We start from the raw sequence: 24,192 nt of genomic DNA, 5'->3' as shown, positions 1-24,192 counted from the left end.
TTTTGTCATACAGCAGAATGTAACCTGAAAAATGATCTGCTCTGAGTGTCAAATATGCTAGGTATCTCATCAATTAGGATTATGTAATTTTTCTAATTTGACCTTATATGCTTTATAGAATTGACAGATTCCCTAATGCTAAACCATATTTTCATTCCTAGGATCAAACTCAATTGGTAAAGATGGAAAACTTTTTGAAGTACCCTTGATTTTGATCCACAGGTATTTTTATTAGGATTTTTACCATGTAAAAAGAAACTCTTTCTTTATATTTTTCTATCCAAGTTATGTTAATTTATTAATAATTTCTATGTAGCTTTCCATCTTTTTAAATATTTTGAACCAGGTTAGGTAGCATTTGTTTTTCTGCTTCTTAATTTTTTCATTCTCCTTCACCAAAAAATACAAAGCTCCAAATCTTCTTTGAAAGAAATATTTTGATGTATTTTTCAGTAACTACCAATATGATGCTTGTCATTCCTGAATCAGTATCAGTAATTTTTATTTTAAGAAAAAGTGACTATTTCATTAAGATTTTTAAATTATATAAAACTGATGTAGTAATCTACAATGTGTTAATGTCTGTATTTGTAATTATATACCATTCCTCTTTGTTATTCATGTGTTTTCTTTCTATTTTTCTTTCTCAGAAGTTTGTTGATTTTTTGGCCTTTCAAGTTACCAGCTCTTAGATAAATGAATTCTACAGTTTCTGTTTTCTAATTCAAGAAATCTTGTTTTTATTTCTGTTTGCCATCCTTTTAAGATTTAATTGAATATGTTGAATTGAATGCTTAATTTATTAATCTATATTCATCTCTTTTTTTCTTTTAGCACAAAAGCTCCGAAGGCATGAATTTATCATACAGTACAGCTTTGGCAATTGTTCTTATGTTCTCATAATTTGTCATGTATGGTATTTACTTAATCTTATTCATCATATATTTAATTTTCTCTTTTAATTTACTTAAAAGATATATACAAATATTTATTTTATATTGTATGAGTATTAATTATATATGACATTGAAGTGCCTATTACTTTGTAATTTACCTTTACAAAGTAAAATCTACTCTTATTTCTATGAATTTTGACAAACGTGTAGAGTCATGTAACCACCACCACAATCAATATTCAGAATAGTTCCATCACTCCCCTGCAATTCCTTTGTAGTTAATCCTTCACCGCATCTTCAATCCCTGACAACCACTGAACTGTTCTCTGTCCCTATATTTTTTCTTTTTCTAGAATTTCATATAAATTAAATCAAACAATATGTAACCTTTAGGGTCTGATATTTTCACTTAGCAAAATGTATTTGTGGTTAATCCATATTGTAGGATGTATTAATAGTTCTCCCTTTTTTATTGCTGAGAATTCCATTGAATGGAGACATAATGGTTCTTTATTCAAACATTTAAGGACATTAAGGTTGTTTCCAATTAGGGCAATTATGAATAGAGCTGCTATAAACATTTGTGTGCAGGTTTTTGTGTGAACTTTAAGTCTTCATTTCTCTAGGGTGAATACGTATAAGTGGGATTGCCAGATCTTAATGGCAAGTGCACATTTAACATTGTAAGAATGGCCAAGTTTTTTCCATGCTGGCTCTATTTTTTTGCACTCCTACTAACAATTTATGCAAGTTTTGAGTTACTCCATATCAACTCCAGCACTTAGTGTTGTCAGTTTGGTGTTTGTCTTTTTTGGTTTGTTTTGTTTTCGTTTTAACCATTCTTATAGGCTATAGTGATATCTCATTGTGGTTTTAATTAGTATTTCTCTGATAATTAATGATATTGAACTTCTTTTTATGTGCTTATTGGCTAGCCATAAATATTACAATATTTCTAAATGTATGTTTCACCTCATTAATGATTTATTTAACCATTCCATGGAATCTCAGAAGGGTATATTCTCCAAATTATATGATAAGCATTAATAAATTGGTACATGTCAATTAATTTAACTTTATTAACTGTATTATTCAGATGTATTATCTTATGTATGTATGTGTGTGTGTGTGTACTCTACTATTCAACTATAGTTTATGATAAGATTTCATACTACAATATTTTTTCCATTAACTTTTACTTATACTTAAAAAAATTTTTATGATATGTATTTTGCTTTGTTATATTTCATATAAAGATATGGCAATGCTGGGGCTTGGTTATCATTTATATAGTTCATGATCACAGTGATTTATTTTATTCATGTCATTCATTTTGTCTTGAATCCCAGACTTTGTAATATAAAATAGTTACCCCTGCTTTCTTCTACTTGTATATTCCTGATATATCTTATTCCTTGATTCAGAATTTCTATATTTGTCACTTCAGTGAGTCATTTTGCAGTTAGCATCATATTGTGCTTAAATTTGGATTTTTAATTGTTGCTTAAATATCTTTTCAAAAACAACGTTACGGTACAGTATTGAAACTCAGGAAGTTATTTTGCAAAATTGAAAAATTTCAAAGCTAGGAGAGGTTGGTAAGATTATGAACACATGTACTTAAACAACATAATTTAAGGACCAGATTTTGCTAAATTAAAAATGCAGATATACCTGGCACCCTTCCATAATCCTAAGAACTAACTATTAACCTAAACGATGCTAAAGAAGTCAAGGTGATGAAAGTGGGTTGGGAATAGCAACACATCATTGTGATAACTTGAATAACTGCTGATGGCAAAAAGTGATTCCAAAACATCCTGAGTTACTGTGAAAAAGGCTTCCAAAATCAAGCTTGATAATAAAATAGGAAGTACATAATTAAATGGGAATGTATGCAATTGTTAATTAAAAATTAACAGTGTGCATTTATTTAGTATTCCTTCTCTTCAATCTCAAAATGCCATCTTTAAATAGTATAAAGAATGAGATATTATACTTGTGCCATCCTAATTGTTCTGGGTTACGCATGTCTGCATATTTTATAATTAAATTACAAGAGATCATTTGGACATAAGTTATTCGACAAAATCTATTTGTCTAGCTGATTTTATTTCTCCAAGTATGACTCCTTAAAATCTAGGAATTCTCCTATCGTCTTAATTTTGATTTGTCCAGGAAGCTGCTACAGTAAAACTTCGAGCAATTATTTCTAAAATGGAATGAGAGTGACATATTTTCCAAACTCTTAAATATCCAAAAATGTTCTCACATGACTGTTATGTTAAGAATGACAAGTTAGCAAGATATAGAATCTTTGTTTCAAACTTTTCCTCTCCAAATGCCATGGACAAGGTTCCATGTAATCTGTACATTCTGTTTATAGGATTTCCCTATGTCTTTAAAATTCAAAAATTTGCAACAAAATTTAATGTATTTAAAGCTTTATTATATTACGGGGTTGGAAGGGGGGCTGGCAGGCACTATTCACTATAGGTTAAATCTTTTCTTAAAAATTTTTGTATCTTCTTCTGAAATCCTTGTCTATTTTTTTATATATTGATTTTTTCACAATAAATAATACATATAGATCCTCAGTAGACATAAGTTGAATGAATGAATGAATGGCCCTATCTATGTTGTGTTAATAAAAATTCTTCACCCCTTCTGGGAAATGGTGATCCTCATATTTAGTTTCCTGGACATTGTGATTTTTCAACTTTGTGATAAATTTACAAGTATTTTCATAAAATATGGGACAGGGCTTATACGAGACAGAAGCCTATAAGGGCCCTCACCTTGTTCTCAACAAGCACCCTATAAATAAGAATTTGTTTAAGTATTATTTATTTTTATTACATATTTATTTATATAAAAACAAATGGAAAAAGGATCCATAGACAAGCTGTTCCTGATATTAGAATAAATACAGATGGAAACAACATAATATATATATTATTACAATATAATAAATATGCAAAGTAGATAAGCTCAAGGTGAAGTCAGGATAAAATACGCTACTGCTCAAAGACAAAGGCCAATTTAACCTACTGAAATAATAATGCATCTAATATCATGCTATTGATGTAAGTGAGGAATTCAAGAAAATAAAACATGTGGGGTTCCTAAAGTAGACTCAGATTATCATAATTGTAATTCAAATTATGTGTATTGGTTGAATAAATCAGTGTAAATAGCTAAGATAATTTTAAAAATTCTAGGAGAGACAGGTTACATATAATATTAAATATTAAAAGCCAGAAATATTTCACTAAGCTTCATATTTTAAATGAGAATCAATATATACATCATTGTGTTAAAGAACAAGTTTTATACACATGTGTTTTCATAAATGTATGTATGATACAATTAAATAGGATGATGGGGACATTACAAATCACTGGAAATGTGGGGGACTATTTAATAAACAGCTCTGGGATAAACTGATTAGCTATTTGTTAAATATAATAAATAGAAGACATAAAGGCAATTTACTAATGAAATTATCTATTTAAAAATACATATTTGCCCTTTATCTACAGCCACATTTTAAATAAATTATAGATAATCAGATTGAAAGTAAGAGATGAGCACACAAAAATGGAAAAAAAGGGAATACGTATTAAGTACCTAGACGTAAAGAATTGCTAAGCATAAATAGCAAATGGATAAGGCAAATAGAAAAATTATCAAACGTAACCACATAGAACTTCCCAAAGGGAAAACCTAAATGGCCAACAAACACATGAAAATCAGTCTCATAGGAAACACTAATAAAAAACAGTTTATTTTTTGTTATGTTTTAGATTATCCAGAATTTATATATGATCATTCTCAATTCAGGTTTGGGTCTGGTAAAATAGCATTAGCAGGGAGAACCTAAGATGGTGGCTAGATGAGACAGGGCAAAAAAACTCCTCTGTGAAAAACACTAGATAAAAGCCAGAAAGTGACCCAGAACACCAGTTACAGTGTTGCACCAGCCAGACAAGGTTCTGAAACGAGTGAGTGAGCTGGCTGGAAGTCCAGAGGCCATGCTGCAGTGTGGGGAAACCGTGGGTTGGCGTTTGGAGGCAGACTACTTCTTTTAAACAAAAAAACAAAACCCGGGAGCAGCTGCTGTTACGACGGTAAGAACCACGCAGTGAAGCACAGCAGGAGCGGGCTGTGCCAATGTCTCAGTGTCTGGCGTGGAGGATAGCCCACTGCTGATGTCTCGGGGCCAGGGGGCAGAGGGGAGCCAAAAGGAGAAAGAAACAGTGCCCCTTGCAGCCATCACCCCGGCGGGCTGGAAACGCTCCTGCCCGGGGCAGGAGCTATAGCAGAGAGCCACACCAACCTTCTCAGTGTGTAGTACTTCCCACAGCACCACGCACACACCACAATATCGGCCGTGGACAGTGGCCTTTAGTGCACCCACAGCTAATTGTCCTGGAGCTGGGGAGGCAGAGCTGTGCAAAAAGAGGGAAATTAACACACCCCACTCAGCCATCTTCACAGCAGGCTGGGAATGCCCCTGTACAACCCAGTGGCCCAGGGCTTCCCTGGAGGGCTGGTGCACACTTGTGACATGGCACAGCCTTCCCTCAGCAGAGGTCCTGGAAGAGCACAGCTGGGAAGGGGGACCCACTCGGAAATCCTAGGGACCCTATGCCAATACTAAGGACTTGTGTGTCAGGGGCAGAGACAATCTGTGGCAAGACTGAAATGAAAGCTTAGACTCTTGCAACAGACTTAAATCTCTGGGAACACCTGGGAGGTTTGATTATTAAAGCTGCCCTGCCTCCCTAACTGCTCAGACACATGCCCCACATGCAGGGCGGACAGTACCAACAACACACCCAAACTTAGTGCACCAATTGAACCCCACAAGAATCAGATCCCCACACACCACAAAGACAAAGTTGGGGAGAACTGACTTGAGGGGAATAGGTGACTCGCAGATGCCGTCTGCTGGCTAGTTAGAGAAAGTGTATGCCACAAAGCTGTAGATCTCATAAATTTATATCCAGAAATAATACTATCAAGTAAAGCAAATGCCAAGATGCCAAAAACAACAGAAAATCTTAAAGCATATGATAAAACCAGATGATATGGAGAATCCAAACCCAAACACCCAAATCAAAATATCAGAAGAGACATGGTACTTGAAACAATTAATCAAAGAACTAAAGTCAAACAATGAGAGCATGGCACAGGACATAAAGGACATGAAGAAGAACATGGCACAGGACATAAAGGACATGAAGAAGAACATGGCACAGGATATAAAGGACATAAAGAAGACCCTAGAAGAGCATAAAGAAGAATTGCAAGAGAAAATTAAAAAATAGATGATCTTATGGAAATAAAAGAAACTGTTGGCCAAATTAAAAAGACTCTGGCTACTCATAATACAAGATTAGAGTAAGGTGAACAATCACTCAGCATCTTTGAGGACCACAGAATGGAAAATGAAAGAACAAAAGAAAGAATGGAGAAAAAATTGAAAAAATCAAAATGGATCTCAGGGATACGATAGATAAAATAAAACGTCCAAATTTAAGACTCGTTGGTGTCCCAGAAGGGGAAGAGAAGGGTAAAGGTCTAGAAAGAGTATTCAAAGAAATTATTGGGGAAAACGTCCCAAACCTTCTACACAATATAAATACACAAAGCATAAATGCCCAGCGAACTCCAAGTAGAATAAATCCAAATAAACCCACTCCGAGACATGTTCTGATCGGACTGTCAAATACTGAAGAGAAGGAGCAAGTTCTGAAAGCAGCAAGAGAAAAGCAATTCACCACATACAAAGGAAACAACATAAGACTAAGTAGTGACTACTCAGCGGCCACCATGGAGGCTAGAAGGCAGTGGCATGACATTTTTAAAATTCTGAGAAAGAAAAATTTCCAACCAAGAATACTTTATCCTGCAAAACTCTCCTTCAAATTTGAGGGAGAGCTTAAATTTTTCACAAACAAATGCTGAGAGATTTTGCCAATAAAAGACCTGCCCTACTTCAGATACTAAAGGAAGCCCTACCGACAGAGAAACAAAGAAAGGAGAGAGAAAGAGAGAGAAATTTAACAGACATATGTAGAACATTACATCCCAAATCACCAGGACACAATTCTTCTATAGTGATCACGGATCTTTCTCCAGAATAGACCATATGCTGGGACATAAAACAAGCCTTAATAATTTTTTTTTTTAAATTGAATTTGTTCAAAGCACATTCTCTGACCACAATGGAATACAAATAGAAGTCAATAGCCATCAGAGACTTAGAAAATTCATAAACAACTGGAGGGTAAAAATGAGGGGGAGATGAAAACATTCCCAAATAATTCAAAAGCTGAGGGACTTCACCAGTAGATCAGTCCTATAAGAAATGCTAAAGGGAATTGAGCAGGCTGAAAGGAAGGGACACTAAACAATTGACTGAAACCACATGAAGAAATAAAGATTTCCAGTAAAGATCACATGGCAAGTATAAATACCAATACTACTGTATTTTTGATTTGTAACTCCACTATTTATATCCTACAGGATCTAAAATACATAAACTGTAAGGATAAATCAGTGGTTTTGGACTCAATGCAAAATATGTAATTTTTGACAAGAACTACATAACGGTGGGGGAATGGAGGAGTATAGGAACATAGTTTACATGTCCTATTGAAGCTAAGTTGGTATCAAAGAAAAACAAGATTGTTTTAGATTTAAGAGGTTAAATTTAAGCCCCACGGTAAACACAAAGAAAATATCAGAGAGTATGACCATAGAGATGAAAAGTAGAGTATGGGTTATGAGAAGTGGAGGAAGGAGCAATAAGGAGTTAAGGAATGAGTGTAATGTTGCTGTTTGGAGTGAATGGAAATTTCTAGTAATGGATGGTGGGAAGGTAATAGCATTGCAACATTCTAAATGTGATTAATCCCACTTATGGAATGCTAGGGAGGGGTTGGAATGGGAAGATTTAGGCTGTATATATGTTTCCACAATTGAAAAAAAAAAAAAAAAAAAGACAGTCTAAATAGATAATGACAAATGCCAAGGATGATCCTGGATGGGATCTGAGGATGGAGGAGAGGAGGCTCAAAGGGACACAGCTGGGACAAAAGAAAGAAAAAAAAAAAAAGGAAATACAGAATGTAAGCTTTGTATCAATGTTGAATTTCTTGAACTTCTTAGCTGCGCTTAATGGGATTGCATAAAAGAATGTTCTTGTTCATGGGAAATGTATATATAAATTATATTGTTTGTTCAAGGATGTGTGCAGCTTGCTCTCATATGTTCAGAAGACAGAGCAATAGATCATGGATGATAGGGAGGGAGGGAGGGAGGGAAAGAAAGAAATAGCGGTGTGACAGGATGTTAAAGTTGGTGGACCGGGGTATCAGGGGAGGGGGGTCGGGGTATGCTGGAGTTCTGTGCATGGGGTTTGTATTGTCTTTGCAACTGTTCCCATAAGTTTGAATTTATTTCAAAATAAAATTTTTAAAAAATAGCATTAGCATTTACTGCTGGTAGGAAAAGAAACTGAAACAAATTTAATGAAAAACAACTTAGCAATATTTTTCAGGGGGCTTACAATCATACCTGTTGTTCTCATAATTTCTTTTCCAGGAATGGATCATGAAGAAATGGTCAGTAATAGCCCAAAATGTTTGCAAACTTGCACATATAAAGAAATCCATTGCAACAAAGTTTGTGATAATGAAAACAGGGAAAACTTGCCCAACAATAAAGGAAAGTTTACATAAATAATGATAAATAATTCAGCTGGAATATTATTCAGTCATTAAAAATATGCTCATAAGGAGTCAGGAAAAAAATGAGAAAATTCATATAATAAAAAAGGGTGCAACTTCAAATAAATATTGCTCTATATGAAAAAGAACATTTAAAAAGTATGAAAGGAAATTCACAAAAAATATCAACAGTGGTTGATATTACCCTTTTATTCTAAGAAATAGAATTATGACTCTAGGTAATATAATTATTATTACTGCTTCTTTATAATTTTGGATATAAAATGACCAAAGTGTCAAAAAATTAGATTATCATATTGTTCTGCTTGCCATATTTCCTATTTGGCTCTTTTATAAAATAGTATTTCCACATAAAAGAGTATCTCTCAGTGTGACTTCCATCTAATAACCAGCACACAGGGTGCTCTGTTAGGAGAATTCCAAAGTGAAATACAAGTCATAACCTCCTTGCAGAGATCCACAATGCTCATTACCATAATAAAGACTGAGTCTGGTCCTAAAAATATTAAAAATTATTTAATTACTTTTTCTCAGCATGGCCCAAGTATATGTGACTACAAAATTTCTTTTCCTTTATCAGATAATACTCTTAAAATTACATAGAAATACTTTCAGTGTAATTCACTTTAGGAAATACTGACAAAGAATTTTAATTAAAAAGAATAAGCAATTCAAAGTACCCAAGAGATTTGAATAATTGTGAATAAGCACATGATTTAGTTATCAAAAGTCATGAAATTAGTCTAATTGAAATGAAATGAAATTGTTGACCCATTCATAAACTACAATTTTATCATCTGGTTTCCTGAATGCATCTCAGACCAGATACTTAGAAACCAGATGGTGAGATCCTTTGCACTTCTGACACTAGATTGCATGAGGGTGGCTAGGTAAAAGGGGAAGACAGAGATAGAGAAATCAAAAATTTTTTAAAGCGGCACAGGACATCCTGAATGCAGCTACCTCTTAGCTTGCTTTGCATAGCCGAGATTAGTTTTCAGACTTTTAGCTACAAGTCGATACATTAACAATGATATTTGCTTTTCACAATTGCTATTTTAGTTTCTTCTGCTTTAGTATTGATAGCTGAGCAGAGCTGGGACTGAATTGTCCTCATGTATTTTAGCATTTTCCTTTGAGAAATGTATTTCCAGAAATATTATATTTTTTAAAAAAAGTATCTCAAGGCCTCAACCTTTCTTTATAAGATACATGAGGAGCAGAAATAAAATATTTTGCTTTTGTTTGGTATAGGGGCAACAAGTGAGCTATATGAAAGGAACTCACTTTACACATGCAAGAGATTAAAACTGCAGCTGCTATAATTCAAGAGATGGGTATTAAATGTGAAGTGTTCAATGTTATAAAGAACACAGAGTTGGTTTCAACCATAACTAGCAACATGAAGAATAGGCTATTTGCCAGTTTCTATCTGCAGCAGCAGGGGTTTCCTAATTTACAGATTGTAGATGGTCCTGCAGCCCAAGCTTGACCCTTAGTAGGTTTCTCATGAGATTCACTGGCCAATCTGGAGTTATGCCAGAGAAGCTGAGTTGAGGTGCCCATATTTAGCTGCAGGGAAGCCTGCTTGTGTGGCCTTTCATACTGGCCAGTAGATTGGAAGTCTTCCAGCATCCAAATGAACTCACTACTAGTTTATTCCACTCTCCAACCACTGCCTTTGAGGTCTATTACTGTTTGCAACTTTGACATTTTGTTTCTTTCCTATTTTGCCAAATGTTACTCCTGTTCATGCTAGCCTGTCTTTTAAAGATGAGAGTTAACACAGGCCACCTTTCCACTCCTTACTGACCCTTTAGGGTCAGGACCCTTGGTGCCTGCTACTTCTTTCCCTTTGCCTTGTATTTGTCTGCAGAAGGCCACAGCATCACAATTCTATCAAAGGTCTATAAACACTGAAATACAGAGGTAAAGACACTTGGGAAAATCATTATTAGAGATTTTCCCTAAAATATAGAACATTTTTATGTCCACTACTAATGAAGTAAGAATATTCTAAATCTAACACACTACGTTGGAAAAATGTAGAGAAATTTAGAAAGAGCTCAAACAACATCCGGACAATGACAAACTTGCCTCCAGCATTTACAGAAACAACACAGCACAGCAGTGAATAGTTTGCACTTTGAATGCAGTTCCTCCTCTTACAAGAGGTGAGACTTTGGCAAATGACTTAACTTCTCAGGGTCTCACTTTCCTTATCAGTAAAATAGGGTCACTTTGCCAGAGTTAAATGAGTTAACACTCGAAATGTTATTAGCACACTGTCTTTCACTTAATAAACACTGAATACATGCTAGCTGTAGGAGACAGTGAATTTCCAGTCAAGCAGAAATCATTACAAGTCTTAAGTTCTACATCTCTTATTTCATTTTGATGTTCTGGTGTCCATTGTTATGAATTGACGGGTGAACACAAATAGCCATGGTAGTGAACCAATAGATTTAGATCCCATTTTGATGCAATTTGCATTTCATAGTCACAGCAAGTCTTGTTAAAGAATAAAGCAGTCATAGGATATTGGTCAATTGCTCTCAATTACCAACTTGAAGTAATAATTGCCACATGCCCAATATTCTGAGTATATTCAAGACAATGTTTCAAAGAGGTCCTAACACCAACTCTTGGAATTCTCTTGTATTTTCTAAATTGTAAAATTTGTCTCCATTGACTCTTATTATAACCTGAATCCATATCATCCTCTCTGTGCGCAGTTTAACAGGCAAACACTGAACAAAGCTTTGTTGGAATAGAACAAAAAGCTTTATCAAGCACAATTGAAGAAGTGTAGTAGAGGCACAAGGCAAGATGTAGATAGATCAACTAATTTAAATTTTAAAATTCATGTGCTCTTTTATCCTTATTTCCTGATTCATGAGTGTTTGAGCATATGTTTATACTCATTAATGTGTAGTAAGCATCAGCTATAAACTGTAATCCTTTTTCAGCTATTCCCTTTCAAACCACTAGAACATCAATAGTAAGGTCCTGCACCTACACAAACAGGTTACTGACAGAACTCCAAGCTTGCTGCCGCTTAGTTCTACCTTTGCTCCATGTTTTTGGACTAGTAAACCTTAGGTTTTGTTTGCTATCAACAGACATTTTTTTCCTTTAATTTCCTTAAAGGGATTGAGATTTCAAAAATATTTTTTTCTGTATACAGGCAGAATTGGAAACAATTCTACCCAATGTTTAAGTAACAAAGGAGTACATCCTTTAACCATTTTTTTTAGTGTTTTAAATTTTGCTTGAAGCTGTACTTGTTGTGTGATTTATTTCAAGTATTTGATATTGGACTAAAAAAATCCTAGCACGGGAATTGGGAATTTGGGACCTAGCCCTAGCTCCATTGGCCCTGTGATTTTGGCAATGAAACACGCACAGTCGTTCACACAGAGCCTGGCCCAATGGTAGGTAATCAGGTTATATTTGTTAAATGATTGAATGAATGACCTTTTAGAATCCAATTCCCACAGCTATGTATTGTGAGATCATGTCGACTTCCTTGAGTGCACTATACTTCAGTTGTATGGATGAAATATTTATATTCATAAATAAATAAAAAATATTTAATTTTATCACAGTCCAATATTTATCCTAAGAACTATACTCACCACAAATAAAGTTCTAGCAAATATCATTGAATAACATCTTTCAGTATGTTATAAAAAGATGAAACAACAATAAAGCCATATTTTCCTCTCAATATATTACAAAATATCATAAATCAATGTAATAACTACATTAACACATATTGTAAATAAAAGAAGCCTACAGTTCATATATGGTGTTTGTGTGGATTTGTTTATCAAACCCATAAATTCAAACCCTTGCTTCAAAATAATATGACAGGAAGCAATTCAAGAGAATTAACAAAAAGATTGGATTGTCAGCTAAAAAAATTAGTTCAAACAAACAGTCTAGGAAAGTAACAATATTAAGACTGAATGGTATTAAATAGAAACAAATGATGATAATAATGCAAAGAGTAATGGCAATGGTTAAAAATTAGAAAATCAAAAATTCAAACATGATTCAAGTTATGGACAATAGTGAAAGCTCCAGAACTGAATGATTATTCAAACAGAATGGCTCTCCTACTTGGAGCTCATTTTATTTGCCTAGATTTTAGTACTGAATCAACTTTTTGAAAATTAAAACGAAAAAAAAAAGGTTGGCTTATGAAAATAAACATTAAAAACACTTCAAGATTTTTTTTTTTTTCATCTTTCAAAGGGTCTTTTAGAGTGTACCCATGCCTTCACAACTAAATAGTTTCTAATTGTGTATTATTACTTTGGCTTGCTATCAATGTCCCCTTCTCCATAACAAGCAAGGAAATGGAACAGTAATATTTGAACTAAAGTAAAACCATGGGATAGTTCTAGGAATCTGACCAAAGGCAATATGAAAGCACCTTTCAGCAGCACATTACAGGAATGTTGCCTTCGGGTGCTCGAAAAGAAGCACCACCATCACCTAAAGCCTGTGTCAGGGCTTGTCCTTTCCCAGAACACCCTGACAGGGGAAGAGTCCATCAAATGTCAAATTTGAAGACAGAGTCAATGAAATTCAAGGACTCATTTCCTTTTGAATAGAAGAAAAGTCATGTGCATATGCTCCAGAATTTCAGCAAGGCATTTATTTGGAAAAGTTTGATAGACTGGATTTAGCTCTCGTCTAACATTAGGACACTATATATTTTATTCTAGAAGAAGTAACTGTGGTGGCAGGAGACTATTGATCAAGTACTTATATCAAATAGGCTTGAAGGCCTTAAACCCACACTTTATTTAATCTTAATACAATTCTGTGTTATGATCTCCACTTTAAAGATGAGGAAACAGTTCCAATGAAGTGAAATGATTTGATCAAGGAGATGCATCTGTTAAATGCAAAGCTGGTGTTCAAATCAGTCTGACTCCAAAGCCTTTACACTTAAACCCTACAGAGCTTGAAGGAGAAGCAAATGATCCCCCTTCACTCTGAGCAAGGAAAACAACCATGAAATAGTAACTGTAAATCCTATTTAACTGAATGACTTTCCTTCCTTCCCCATTCATTGGATGTCTTCAATGCCTGCTTCAGGATTCTTTCCAGAAGAGCCTACGCAATGTCCAATTTGAACGCTTTATTCCTCTGCTTTTGATAATTATGGAAGTAAAACCAGGTTTCATTTACCATCCTTAGCAGCTTTGGAGGGGAGTATAGTCTAAAGTGGACAGGAACGGTTTTATTCAATGCATGTTTGTGATTAAAGGGCAAGGGGATGAGTCTGGCTTCAAGGCATAGCGTTGATTATTTACAAGAACTAAAAAGCAGACATACCTGCTCCTCCATTAAATTCTGCTTCTCTGAATCACAGGAACTCTTCCAGAAAGCAAAGGTGGCAAAGAAGAAAGGATAATAATCCCAATTTACCTCATCCTAACATTATTTCTGCTTGCAACATTAACTGTGGAATGTTGAATACTACATAGGAAAATATCATATAATTCCACTAAGAATTCAGAAAGCTTTAACATGCAGCCATGGGTCATTTCAGGAAGTATGGCATAGGATGGAGAATAAACAGGTCTAAAAATTTTAAAAATATATTGCTCTTCATGTTTGGCAATTATGCTGCTGGCAATGATTGCTCTACATATTTGTGAAGTTTCTAAATGCTTTGCAGGATGAATCTTCTTCTTCTTCTTCTTTTCTTTTTTTAATTTTGGTTCAGTCTAAAATAGTTTTTATATATAAGCTGAAATTACTGGCCCATCTGCAATTTAAGGATTTTTACAGTGTGTCATGCTTGTTTTACCACTTTACTTAACCAAATCCTGAAGTAATTATCTTTTACACTAAAACTATTGTTTTCTCTTGAATTTTAAAATATGTTAATTAGGACAAAAGTTAACATATATCAGCAATTTGCACAGAAATTAAAATGATTCTAGAACTCTTGCTGACTAACTATCCAATACTCTTTTTCCCATTTCTGTCATATATCTTCAGTTTGTCCCTCTAGATCCACTCTCTGCATTTCTCTACTCTGCTCTCTGCACCAAGGGGCTGACTTTAGTGAGCCACATTATGGGCTCCATCGCCCTCTTACTTTCTTCAGTGAGATTCAGCCAGTGGAAGGCACTGCGGAAAGTATTGTCTGAGCAGTTATTCCTCATTCTCCTTCCCTGATAGCACAACACAAAATCACATATGCAAAATGGGTCCCCAAGGTCAGAAGGGTCCATGCTAAGTCTAATACTCTGCTGCCACCATCTTGGAATTCTTAATCACTTTTTAACAAGGGGCCCTGCATTTTCATTTTGCACTGGGCTCCAATTATTATGTAGCCAGTCTTGCAAATATTGTACCGATGTTGGACACAAATACAAATATAATAACAATAAGCCATTTATAGAAGGCTCACTATGTTCCAAATACCGCTCTTAAAGTATTACGCATATTAACTTGTTTAATCCTCTCTACACCCAGTGAAGAAGGTGTTATTATTATTTATATACTTTTTAGATGAGGAATGGATGCTCAGAGAATTCCAGTAATTGGCCTGAAGTCACACTGCTAAGAAGTGTAGAATCTGGGTTTCCAATTCAACATTCTGAACTCCTCTATTCTACTCTCATTCTACCACGGAAGCACAGAAGAGAAAGCAATTTAATTTGTAATTAAACCTTAAAGCCATTTGAACAATAGTATTCCATGGAAATAAGATTCTGGAAATGAATATGTCTCCTATATAGGAAGGCTAAACACAAAGTCACAATTAGAACACAAAATCTGTGCACAATAAATAATATCAAACTATCTTCTCTGTTCTTAACGAATCTAGTAAAGCTGTTTAACAATAAAAACAATAAAAGTTCTTAACCATTACTTCTAGAAAGAAATTAAGTACATACAATATCTAAGTGATCATTTTATTAGGTTCATTTATTTTTAAAATACAGAGTTCTGCTAATACAAAAGCCAATATTCCATTGTTTATGAAAGGAAAAACGAAAGAACACATAGTTATGAAGACAAAGACCTTTATTTTCCTAGAAATTATAAAATAGCACATGCCTAGTTTAATTTCTATACTATTCAATTTATTTAAAATTATAGAAGGATTTGGTCTCTGAGTTTTATTTAATAATCATTTAATTCATGGCCTTTCGAGCAGGGGTTAAGTCTCTCTTCAGTTGTGGTTGTTTGTTCTTGTTGTTGCTATTTTTTTTCTCCCCAAACCATTAAAGACCCTTCTTACTAATCTTCTAATGATTGGTGCTTTTTTCTCATTTTAGGCATTGTATACTTTAATAGATTTTGTTTCTACCTTTTTAGATTATAATTTATGCACACTCATTTAGACAAGAATCGTACAAATCAGAGATTACTACTTGGTTACATGGATTCTTTTAAGCATCTCCAAAAACTGCAGGTGAATACTCCCACCATTATTTTTATCTTGCTGACATAACTTTGTGAGCTGGATCTCAAAACACCCCAATCTGACATCTGAATCACAACAGATCCGTTCTCTGCCCCCAAATAAACGAACTGGTTGTCAAGGGTGACTGGTGTATTTTCAAGGATATCTTAGCCATGGGTATTATTTTAAAAGATGAGCAAATGGGGAAACCCCACAGCCTAGCCAATAAAATATGAACTAAAGGTGCAAAGAAGCACTCATAAATATTACTTAGAACAAGGGGATTCATTGTTTCCCTCTCACCCTTTCACTGGCTTCTCTGAATTCAGCCCCTCTCGTGCGCCGTGCGCCAGGGCAGCCTCTTCCCTTGCCCTGTGGTTTCAAAAGCTGAACTACTACATTATTTATGACGGTAAAAGTGAGCAGCCTGTCTGTATGCTCCTTACACACACACTGAGATCTGCACACACACACCCCTCACTCTCTTCTCTCCACTTCAGTATTTTAGTGTATAAGGATGAAAGAGTTTTCCCCTGGAGCTGATGTGGTTGTGGAATTAGCTGCTGTGTCAGTGTGAGGTAGACTGAGAATTTCCCAACACAACCTCCACCTGCACAACCCAAAGACGAGTTCTTAATGATTGATTTCACTCTTTTTCTTTCTTTTAAATGTTTTAAAAAATATTTTCTTTCTCTAGCTTATCCTCATTGTTCTATGCCTGAAACTATTTGATCTCTTTAACCTCACTCATCATCTCTTCTCCTCCTAAAAAATGAAATAATCCTTTCTTCACAGGTGTGACATGAGAATTAAATGAAGATAATATAAGCAAAAGCTTTGTATAAACTAAAAGGGAATTGCATATTGATGAGTGACACTGTCATTCAGTGTTGCTTTGTTTGCAATTTTTTAAACTTTTACCTATACTTCCTCGTTTTAAAATTTAATTTTTTTATAAAATAGTATAGGCAAAACTAATTAAATTCTGTCAACGGGATCCTCAGCTAGAGGTGAGGAGACAGATGAGAATGGGATGGTGGGGAAACAATTATGGGGATGGCAATAGCCTGAGCAGTTCTGACGCCCTGGGGAGCTTTTCTCCTGGTGGGTGAAGGCTGCAATTGGCACGTCATGACCTTTTCCTCCTCAACTAGAGAGAAAACAGGAGACTGCACCTAAATGATCAAACTGTAACCAATTGATTTTCAGCTAATCTAAGCCTCTAGCTATGAAGAAACTAGGACCAAAGACAGACCCATGGAAGGGCGGGGGTGGTTAGGAGCAGGGTGCCAAGAGAGCCTGGGGCTAGAGAGACCACAGAGCTAAGGAGAAATGGCCAAAAAAAAATTAAGGAGGTGGGGGGTGGCATTACAGAAAATGGAAGATGAAATGGAAGGAACTCGAGGTCGTGGATGAGGCAGCCTCAAATCCATCTAGCCCTTGTGATCAAACCTTCTTACACCCAGCTACTACCTTTTATTATATTTTTTAAACCGGTTATTTGTGAGTAACCATTTAAAGTGGTAAAATATTTTAATTATATTATGATTACAACTATCTCTGGCAGCCTGGCCAGTCATTTGACAAGAAAATAGCATAAAAGGAGAACTAGAATCCCTTTATTGATGTTTGTGAATGTGAGAGGGTGCTGAAGGAAAAGAGAACAGGTTGCCCATACCCAGCAACCTTTTTTTCTCATTGAAAGGGAGAACTTTTAGAGTGTGTGTTGTTTTACCCAATATTAGCATTTGTTATTGGAGGCATGATTCATGAATTCGTACTATAATAATTTTAGAACATCTTTCTTCCCATCCCATCCCCCGCCTCAAAAAAGAATCTTGCATGTGTTTATGGGTGTGTTTATGCTAAACAAGTGTTAATAAACCTCCCAGAAAGACTACACAGATAGCATCTTTAGGTAGATCTGGAAATAAATTCCTCTCAACTGGGCACTTGAGTCAGGCAAAAACAATAAATATCAATGATGTCTTTCAAATCTGTCAACTGAGGACATAAGCATTTTTTTTTTCCTTCCAGTACCAGGAGAATTGTTATGATTTCAGGAAGTAGAGGATATAGACAATGAATACTAAAAGTAAATTTCCTATTTTTACCATTTTATTGTAATTTCCTCTAAAATGCCTACAATATCATGTCATTTATTATACTGTCGTCAAATAATCAAATAAAAATTAGTTTCAAACTAAGATCTTAGAATTACACATATTTATCTTTACGTAAATAGTAGACATTTAATAATTGCAAGCAAATATTCTAACCATTCTTTTCATTTACATAGGCACTTGATGCAGAAACTAACCCTTAACATTTATGAAAAAGAGATGGTTAAAAAAGAAAAAAGTTACAGGAAAGATATTTCTGTTACTAACAAAATGATGTGGTATTGACTGAGAAAATTCCACAGATATTCTAGGGACAAAAGAGAGAAGTCAACCTGTGAAAGCTATATACTATGAGATTGACAAAAATTGGCCTAAGAAGAATAATTGTAATAAAGTAGAAAGTTTCTCCTCATACAACTGATAATTAATATTTATTTTCAAGTGAACAAGTCTTGAAAATATTTTAAGGTCAAAAGAATAAGTTTAGTTCCATATTTATTTACATTGGCCTTAGGACAATTTGCTTACATTTCACTTTTTCTTTTAGTAAATTCTATTATTTTTCACTTACAACACAAAACTAATTTCACCTGAAATTTGTAAAGTAAATATTTTGATAGATATTCAAATTAAGTTTGTTTGCTCTTGAGGAACAAAACTTACGTTGGGGGAAAATTCTGAATGACAATATAATTGCAGAAAATCCCTTATTGGACTGAAAATATCAACAACGTTGCAAGCACTAAACAAAAGGATGCCACTAGCTCTCTTTTATACAATTCATCTTATCATAGGAAATGTCAATGTACTCTTTCCATGTATTTAAATATCTAAGTGACTTACACTGTACAGATTCTCCGGCCTATTGCTAATTTGATTCATTTGCACTTAGTCCCCACTGAATACATATCGCTCTCACTTAAAAAACAAAAACAAAAACAAACAAAAAAACACTAAACCACTTCTTGAGTCTTATAAGAACATGAAACAAGTTGCAGGTAAAATTTATTAATGAATATTACATTAGAAAGCACCAAAATTCTAGGTGCGGTTAATATATTATATTTTGGTCTTTTCTGAATATGGTTTGACCTATGTATTATGGATGAAATATCAGAATTTACAGCTTTTTACTAAGTAGTGATGGTTGCAAGACGGCATAGCCTGAGGATAATAAAATTGTAGTTCAACTTTCCTCAGACCCTACTAGGAGAAATTCAGCTAATATCAGAATCAACTTTTTGTCAGTAATTTCATATGAGACATTTGGTTTGGAATTATTGAAGAAGAAAATTTATGGTTTGTTATTGAGGATCAATCATTATTCAGTAGTTCAAGCACGATAAAAATAAAGTTTTCTGAAGTTTATGCCCAATATTGTTTCTCAAGGGTAAAATGAAGAAATTGTTTTCTCAATACAATCTGAACAATTTAACCAAAATTTCATTGATTTCAAAATGTAATATGCCTTTATAATAAAAGCAGGCTCTAGAAATCACTGAATAAATCTGTCTATTACTGGTTTTTTATTTTTTTATTCTATATAGATGTATAAAAAAGTAATAGTGCACAGATTCAAAAATCATACATGATTCTCTTCTAAAAAATAAATATACCCCTTGTGAATGATCACAATATTCACTTATAATAAAAAATATTAAATATATTATTAGGACCAATTCATGACTGAGCTATTGTTTTCCAAAGTATACAATATAACACATTCTTCTCTGTCAGATCTGAGATGACCTGAATTGATGTTTTCAGTGACTTGTTTTATGAATATGTAAATTATGCTAGAATGGAATTTTTCTATTAAAATACTGAAACTAATTTAAATTATTGAATAATATTTTAGAAATGCTGCAAAGTAAAATGTACCATGAGCCACATTTAGCATATCCCTTATACTAGAAAAACCATTCAAACTAATTTAGAATTAAGATGTATTTTAATGGCTTATAAGTGCCAATGAAACCTGTCAATTATATGTAGGAGAAAAGGCCTCGAGGACACCTGATTAATGCAACCAATGAAGACTTACTAAAACTTAATAATGAGGAGCTTTGTCTCTAGCAATATGAAACATATGATTTATTAAGCACCTTATCCTTCATAGCAGGATTGCTAAAAGCAAATGAGTAGAGCATATTAAGCAACATACATTATAAAAACATTCATATGTTATTAGGATTTGTTGCTATCTGAATTTTCAAGGACTATTTCCTTTGAGATATCATGAGGATGTTTTTAATTAAGTATTTAATAAAACATGTCAATTTTAAGTCAAAGCAGATTGCATTTGTAAAACAAAGTTTTAAAACTTTTACACTAAAAATTTCTCAATTCTTTCCAATTGTGTAAATTTGTTGGTAGGATTTTTAGTCTTCACCAATCAAATATATTCTATGTTTTGTTCTTTGAATAGGTCTGAAGATAGTAAATTTTCAGCTTCAGTTTCTACTGAACCTTTAAAGAAAATAACAGCCTTTGTAAATTCATTTTAAATTGATAAGCTCTTTAATATTATTGCAAGAGGGAATATTGGGCATTAGTATTGTACACATATGTTTTACCGTTTGAAGCTTGTTCATATTGTTAAAATATTAAACATTGAGTGAAAAATATTTTTTAAACTATTGTCTAATAATGTTGCTAATTACAGAAATTTTCAATTAAATGTCTCATCTCAAATAAAAACAAATTTTGTGTAGGTAAAGACCATCGTGTTTTATATTTCTGTTGTCAAAAAAAACACAAATAGGTATGACATATGAAATATTTTAATCATTTCAGTTAAGAAATATTAGATTGACACTTTTAAAATAATGCTAATAAAATTTCAGAATTCCCTCTTGAATTTAACAGTCATCTTTTACAGTATTATTTGATCTTAGTTAATGTCATACCAATATTTTCAGAGTAGTTGCTTCCCCTAAATGAAAGTTTTGAAGTAGCAGATAAATATATAGTATGTTATTTAAATTACTAACAAAAACAAAACAAAATGCCACTTACCCTTTCCCATCTCTAAATGCTTGGGATCTTTCTTTTTCTCCCATTGCATAGCTATCCTCATAAATTTCCCTTTTTCAGACTACTGCCTAAACCTTCATATATTTAAGCAAGGTTGAAATTTTAACAAGACCTGAAAAGACCCAAACCATAAGTGTTTAATTTTAGACTTTTCATATTAAAAATATATATATATATATGACTTTGTTTCCTAAGGCAAAATTTACATTACATCGGCAAAAGAAAGGAAACAGAAGCTGAAGAAGAGAGTTATAGAAAATGACTTTATATAAACATGACCACCTACCAGGCAGCTGCTTTACCATTGCAAAAACTTCCCCTTTGTAATAACATAGATTAACAAATGAATGAACAACATACCTAAGTTGACAAAGCTCATGACCATGTCAGCATCGTTCAGAAAGCTGGCATCATGTAGGCTGGCTAGAGGAGGGCTCTGGGTAGTCAGGGGAGTCGTCCGAGATAACTGTATGCGGCGAGGATACCCATTGGGAGAGGCTGGGTATCCCTGTCTTGTCCCTCTGGTGTCTCCTGCCAGTGATGCCCTCAGCGAGAATTCCGACTCCTCAGGATTTTCTTCGTTGGCCATGGCATTGTAGAGGTCCAGCATAAAGAGAGGTGCCGAAGACGCTTGCTTTCCAGGTGAAAATGGTCTGGGTCTGTGAGGCAAACCCAAAATAGAGAGAATTTCCCTCTGTATTTCCCGTCTTTCATGGTTCCGTAGTCTTCTGTAAATAAAACTGGAGTGAACATGATTGTCTCCCAAACCTCCTTTGGCATAGCCAACTAGAACCCAGCAGCTCCAGAGGAAACCCACAATACCCCTAAGTAAAGATACAGTCAGATGCATTTTTGTCCAAAAGAAAAAGTTGATATTTTTAGTCCTTCTTGTCCTTGTTAATAAAAAAAATACAAAGACACTAAGTTCCCAGGAGGTACGCTTTCTCAAAAGCTGAAAAAAACAAATTTACCTATTCTTCGTGACAGTGACGTCTCTGAATATAGCATCCTTACTGATTTTCCTGTCCTATTTTGAATATTTTGGAATGTGTCAAGTTATTTCTAAGCAAGCTGAAACTCAGGTTTCCAATTATCCACAGTTGTTAAGAGATTTTGCTGCACTGATGTAGCAGAAGACGGCCAATATTACTTGATCAGATGACCTATGCATTCCTATATGAATTTATGATAATCAGGCCTTTGGCATTTGAATTAACAAAAGTTGATCTTCTGATAAACTGTAGTTCCCAAAGTTATCTTCACTTGCTCTTGAGTTCTTCTCAACCCTCCAGCTCTCTCCAAAACAAATCCTGAGTTCTGAATCACGGATCTATGCTGATCTGCACCTTGGTGTTGGAATACATATTTGTCCGGCAGCTTGGTGATAACTTTAACATCTTTTATGTTGCCTTAGTGTAAAATAAGACTCAAGGTTGTACTAGTCAAGTAAATGTGTTTCCCTGAATTTACTTGAAAACCTTCCTGTAAATCCATTCAATCCCTTTCTCCTTCTTACTGTTAATTCCACCTCCAGCAGGCACAAATATACCAGCCCTCTTCAAGAGAGATCTAAAGAGTAATGTAAGCACAACCCTGCTGGGAAAGAAGAGGCTTCTCATTGTAATTTGAAACTGGTAAAGCGAAAAGAACTTAACCCCTTTGCTACCAGAAAAGCCTCGATTTTTACAATTTTATAGCCACGCGTCTAACCTAACACAGTGATGCATGGGCATGTAAGTGCTAGGAGGGAAAAAAAGTCAGTTTTCAAGTAGCAGACTGAAAATTGTGCCATCCATTTTATGTAGTACTTCTTTAGATCTTTCTTTTAATGGCACGCAGTTAACATACTTCTATACTAAGTCTCAGGTTGTGGCTAAATTAACATGGTATGTCTCAGTTCTATATTTGAGATTTTTTTCTAGCTTTTATAAGTCATTACAGTTTACCTCTTAAAAAGTAAAAGGAGGAGTTGTAAATTTGGGGTCAATCTGCTGTTTCTTGATGACAGCCAGATAATTTTAGAATAAAATACAGTAGAGAATTAATTGTGTATGTATGCTAGCTCCCAAAGCAATGTATAATAATTTAACAAATGACTAAATCCAGCTTTAAGGGTCTTTTAATTTTGAAATTTTAAGAAGAAAATCATATTCATATTTCTCTTATTAAATCAGTACAGTTGAAACACAAACACCCTAAGATGCAGTATCACGATTCTTAACTTTGAAAGTGGTTTCAGTTGAAATGTAAACAGACTTACAAATTAGATATTTCCCATAAGTTGTACTCAGCACTCTGATTTGTTTTAACCCATGCAAATAAACACCAGTCAGATATTCTTCAGGACTACATGCAGATTGAAATTTGAGTTTTTAAATTTTGATGGGTATAATGGGGAATGTGTGTACCTTTCTAAAATACCATACTTAATCCAAGGAAATGAGAGAAGTACATGTTTATCCTTAATGTTTCATGCCTTTAAAATTTAGATGTCTCCAATGTTTTTGTTCAGCTATAATTTTCTTACAAGCTCTGTCTTAACCTTGGCGCTCACAGTGCTTTTATTGTCTGGGATAGTATTCTGATACCAATGTAGATTTATCGAGCAAATTCTAGAACTATTATAAAATGTTAATGTTTTTACTTCACCTGGAGGTGCCTGGTTTCTTGTTTAATTTCTTTTTCAGTATTTCCTCTGAGTGTTCTAAGGCAAAGTCATATTTCTCACAATGCTTCAGTTTATTGGTGAAGGCAAGATACTGAAAAGGCTTAAAGAATCTTATTGTATACACCATTTTTCTTCTAAAAATTCACTCCACTAAAACTTGATGATGCTTAATGTTTGCCCTATTGAAAATTCTTTATTAATAGCCACATAAAATGCTTCAGTAGCAGATTCAAATATTGAAGTCCATGGAACACCTGTATGAAACAGAT

The 24,192-nt window shown here is 34.2% G+C and overlaps 1 protein-coding gene across 1 annotated transcript in view; it reads right to left on the bottom strand.

The window, feature by feature from the left end:
• BMP5 (bone morphogenetic protein 5) overlaps window positions 1-22,812 on the bottom strand; it is a 125,455-nt gene extending 102,643 nt beyond the window's left edge. Inside the window, exon 1 of the mRNA XM_037843281.1 lies at window positions 21,616-22,812. Within this exon, the coding sequence (XP_037699209.1) occupies window positions 21,616-22,105 (490 nt within the window). The 5' untranslated portion in view covers window positions 22,106-22,812. The remainder of the gene's footprint in view (window positions 1-21,615) is intronic.
• Between the last annotated feature and the right edge of the window lie 1,380 nt (window positions 22,813-24,192).

Source organism: Choloepus didactylus, chromosome 7, assembly GCF_015220235.1.
Source record: "Choloepus didactylus isolate mChoDid1 chromosome 7, mChoDid1.pri, whole genome shotgun sequence".
Lineage (NCBI taxonomy): Eukaryota > Metazoa > Chordata > Mammalia > Pilosa > Megalonychidae > Choloepus > Choloepus didactylus.
Note: the sequence above shows the minus strand (reverse complement) of the source record. Positions and strands in the feature narration are given on the sequence as shown.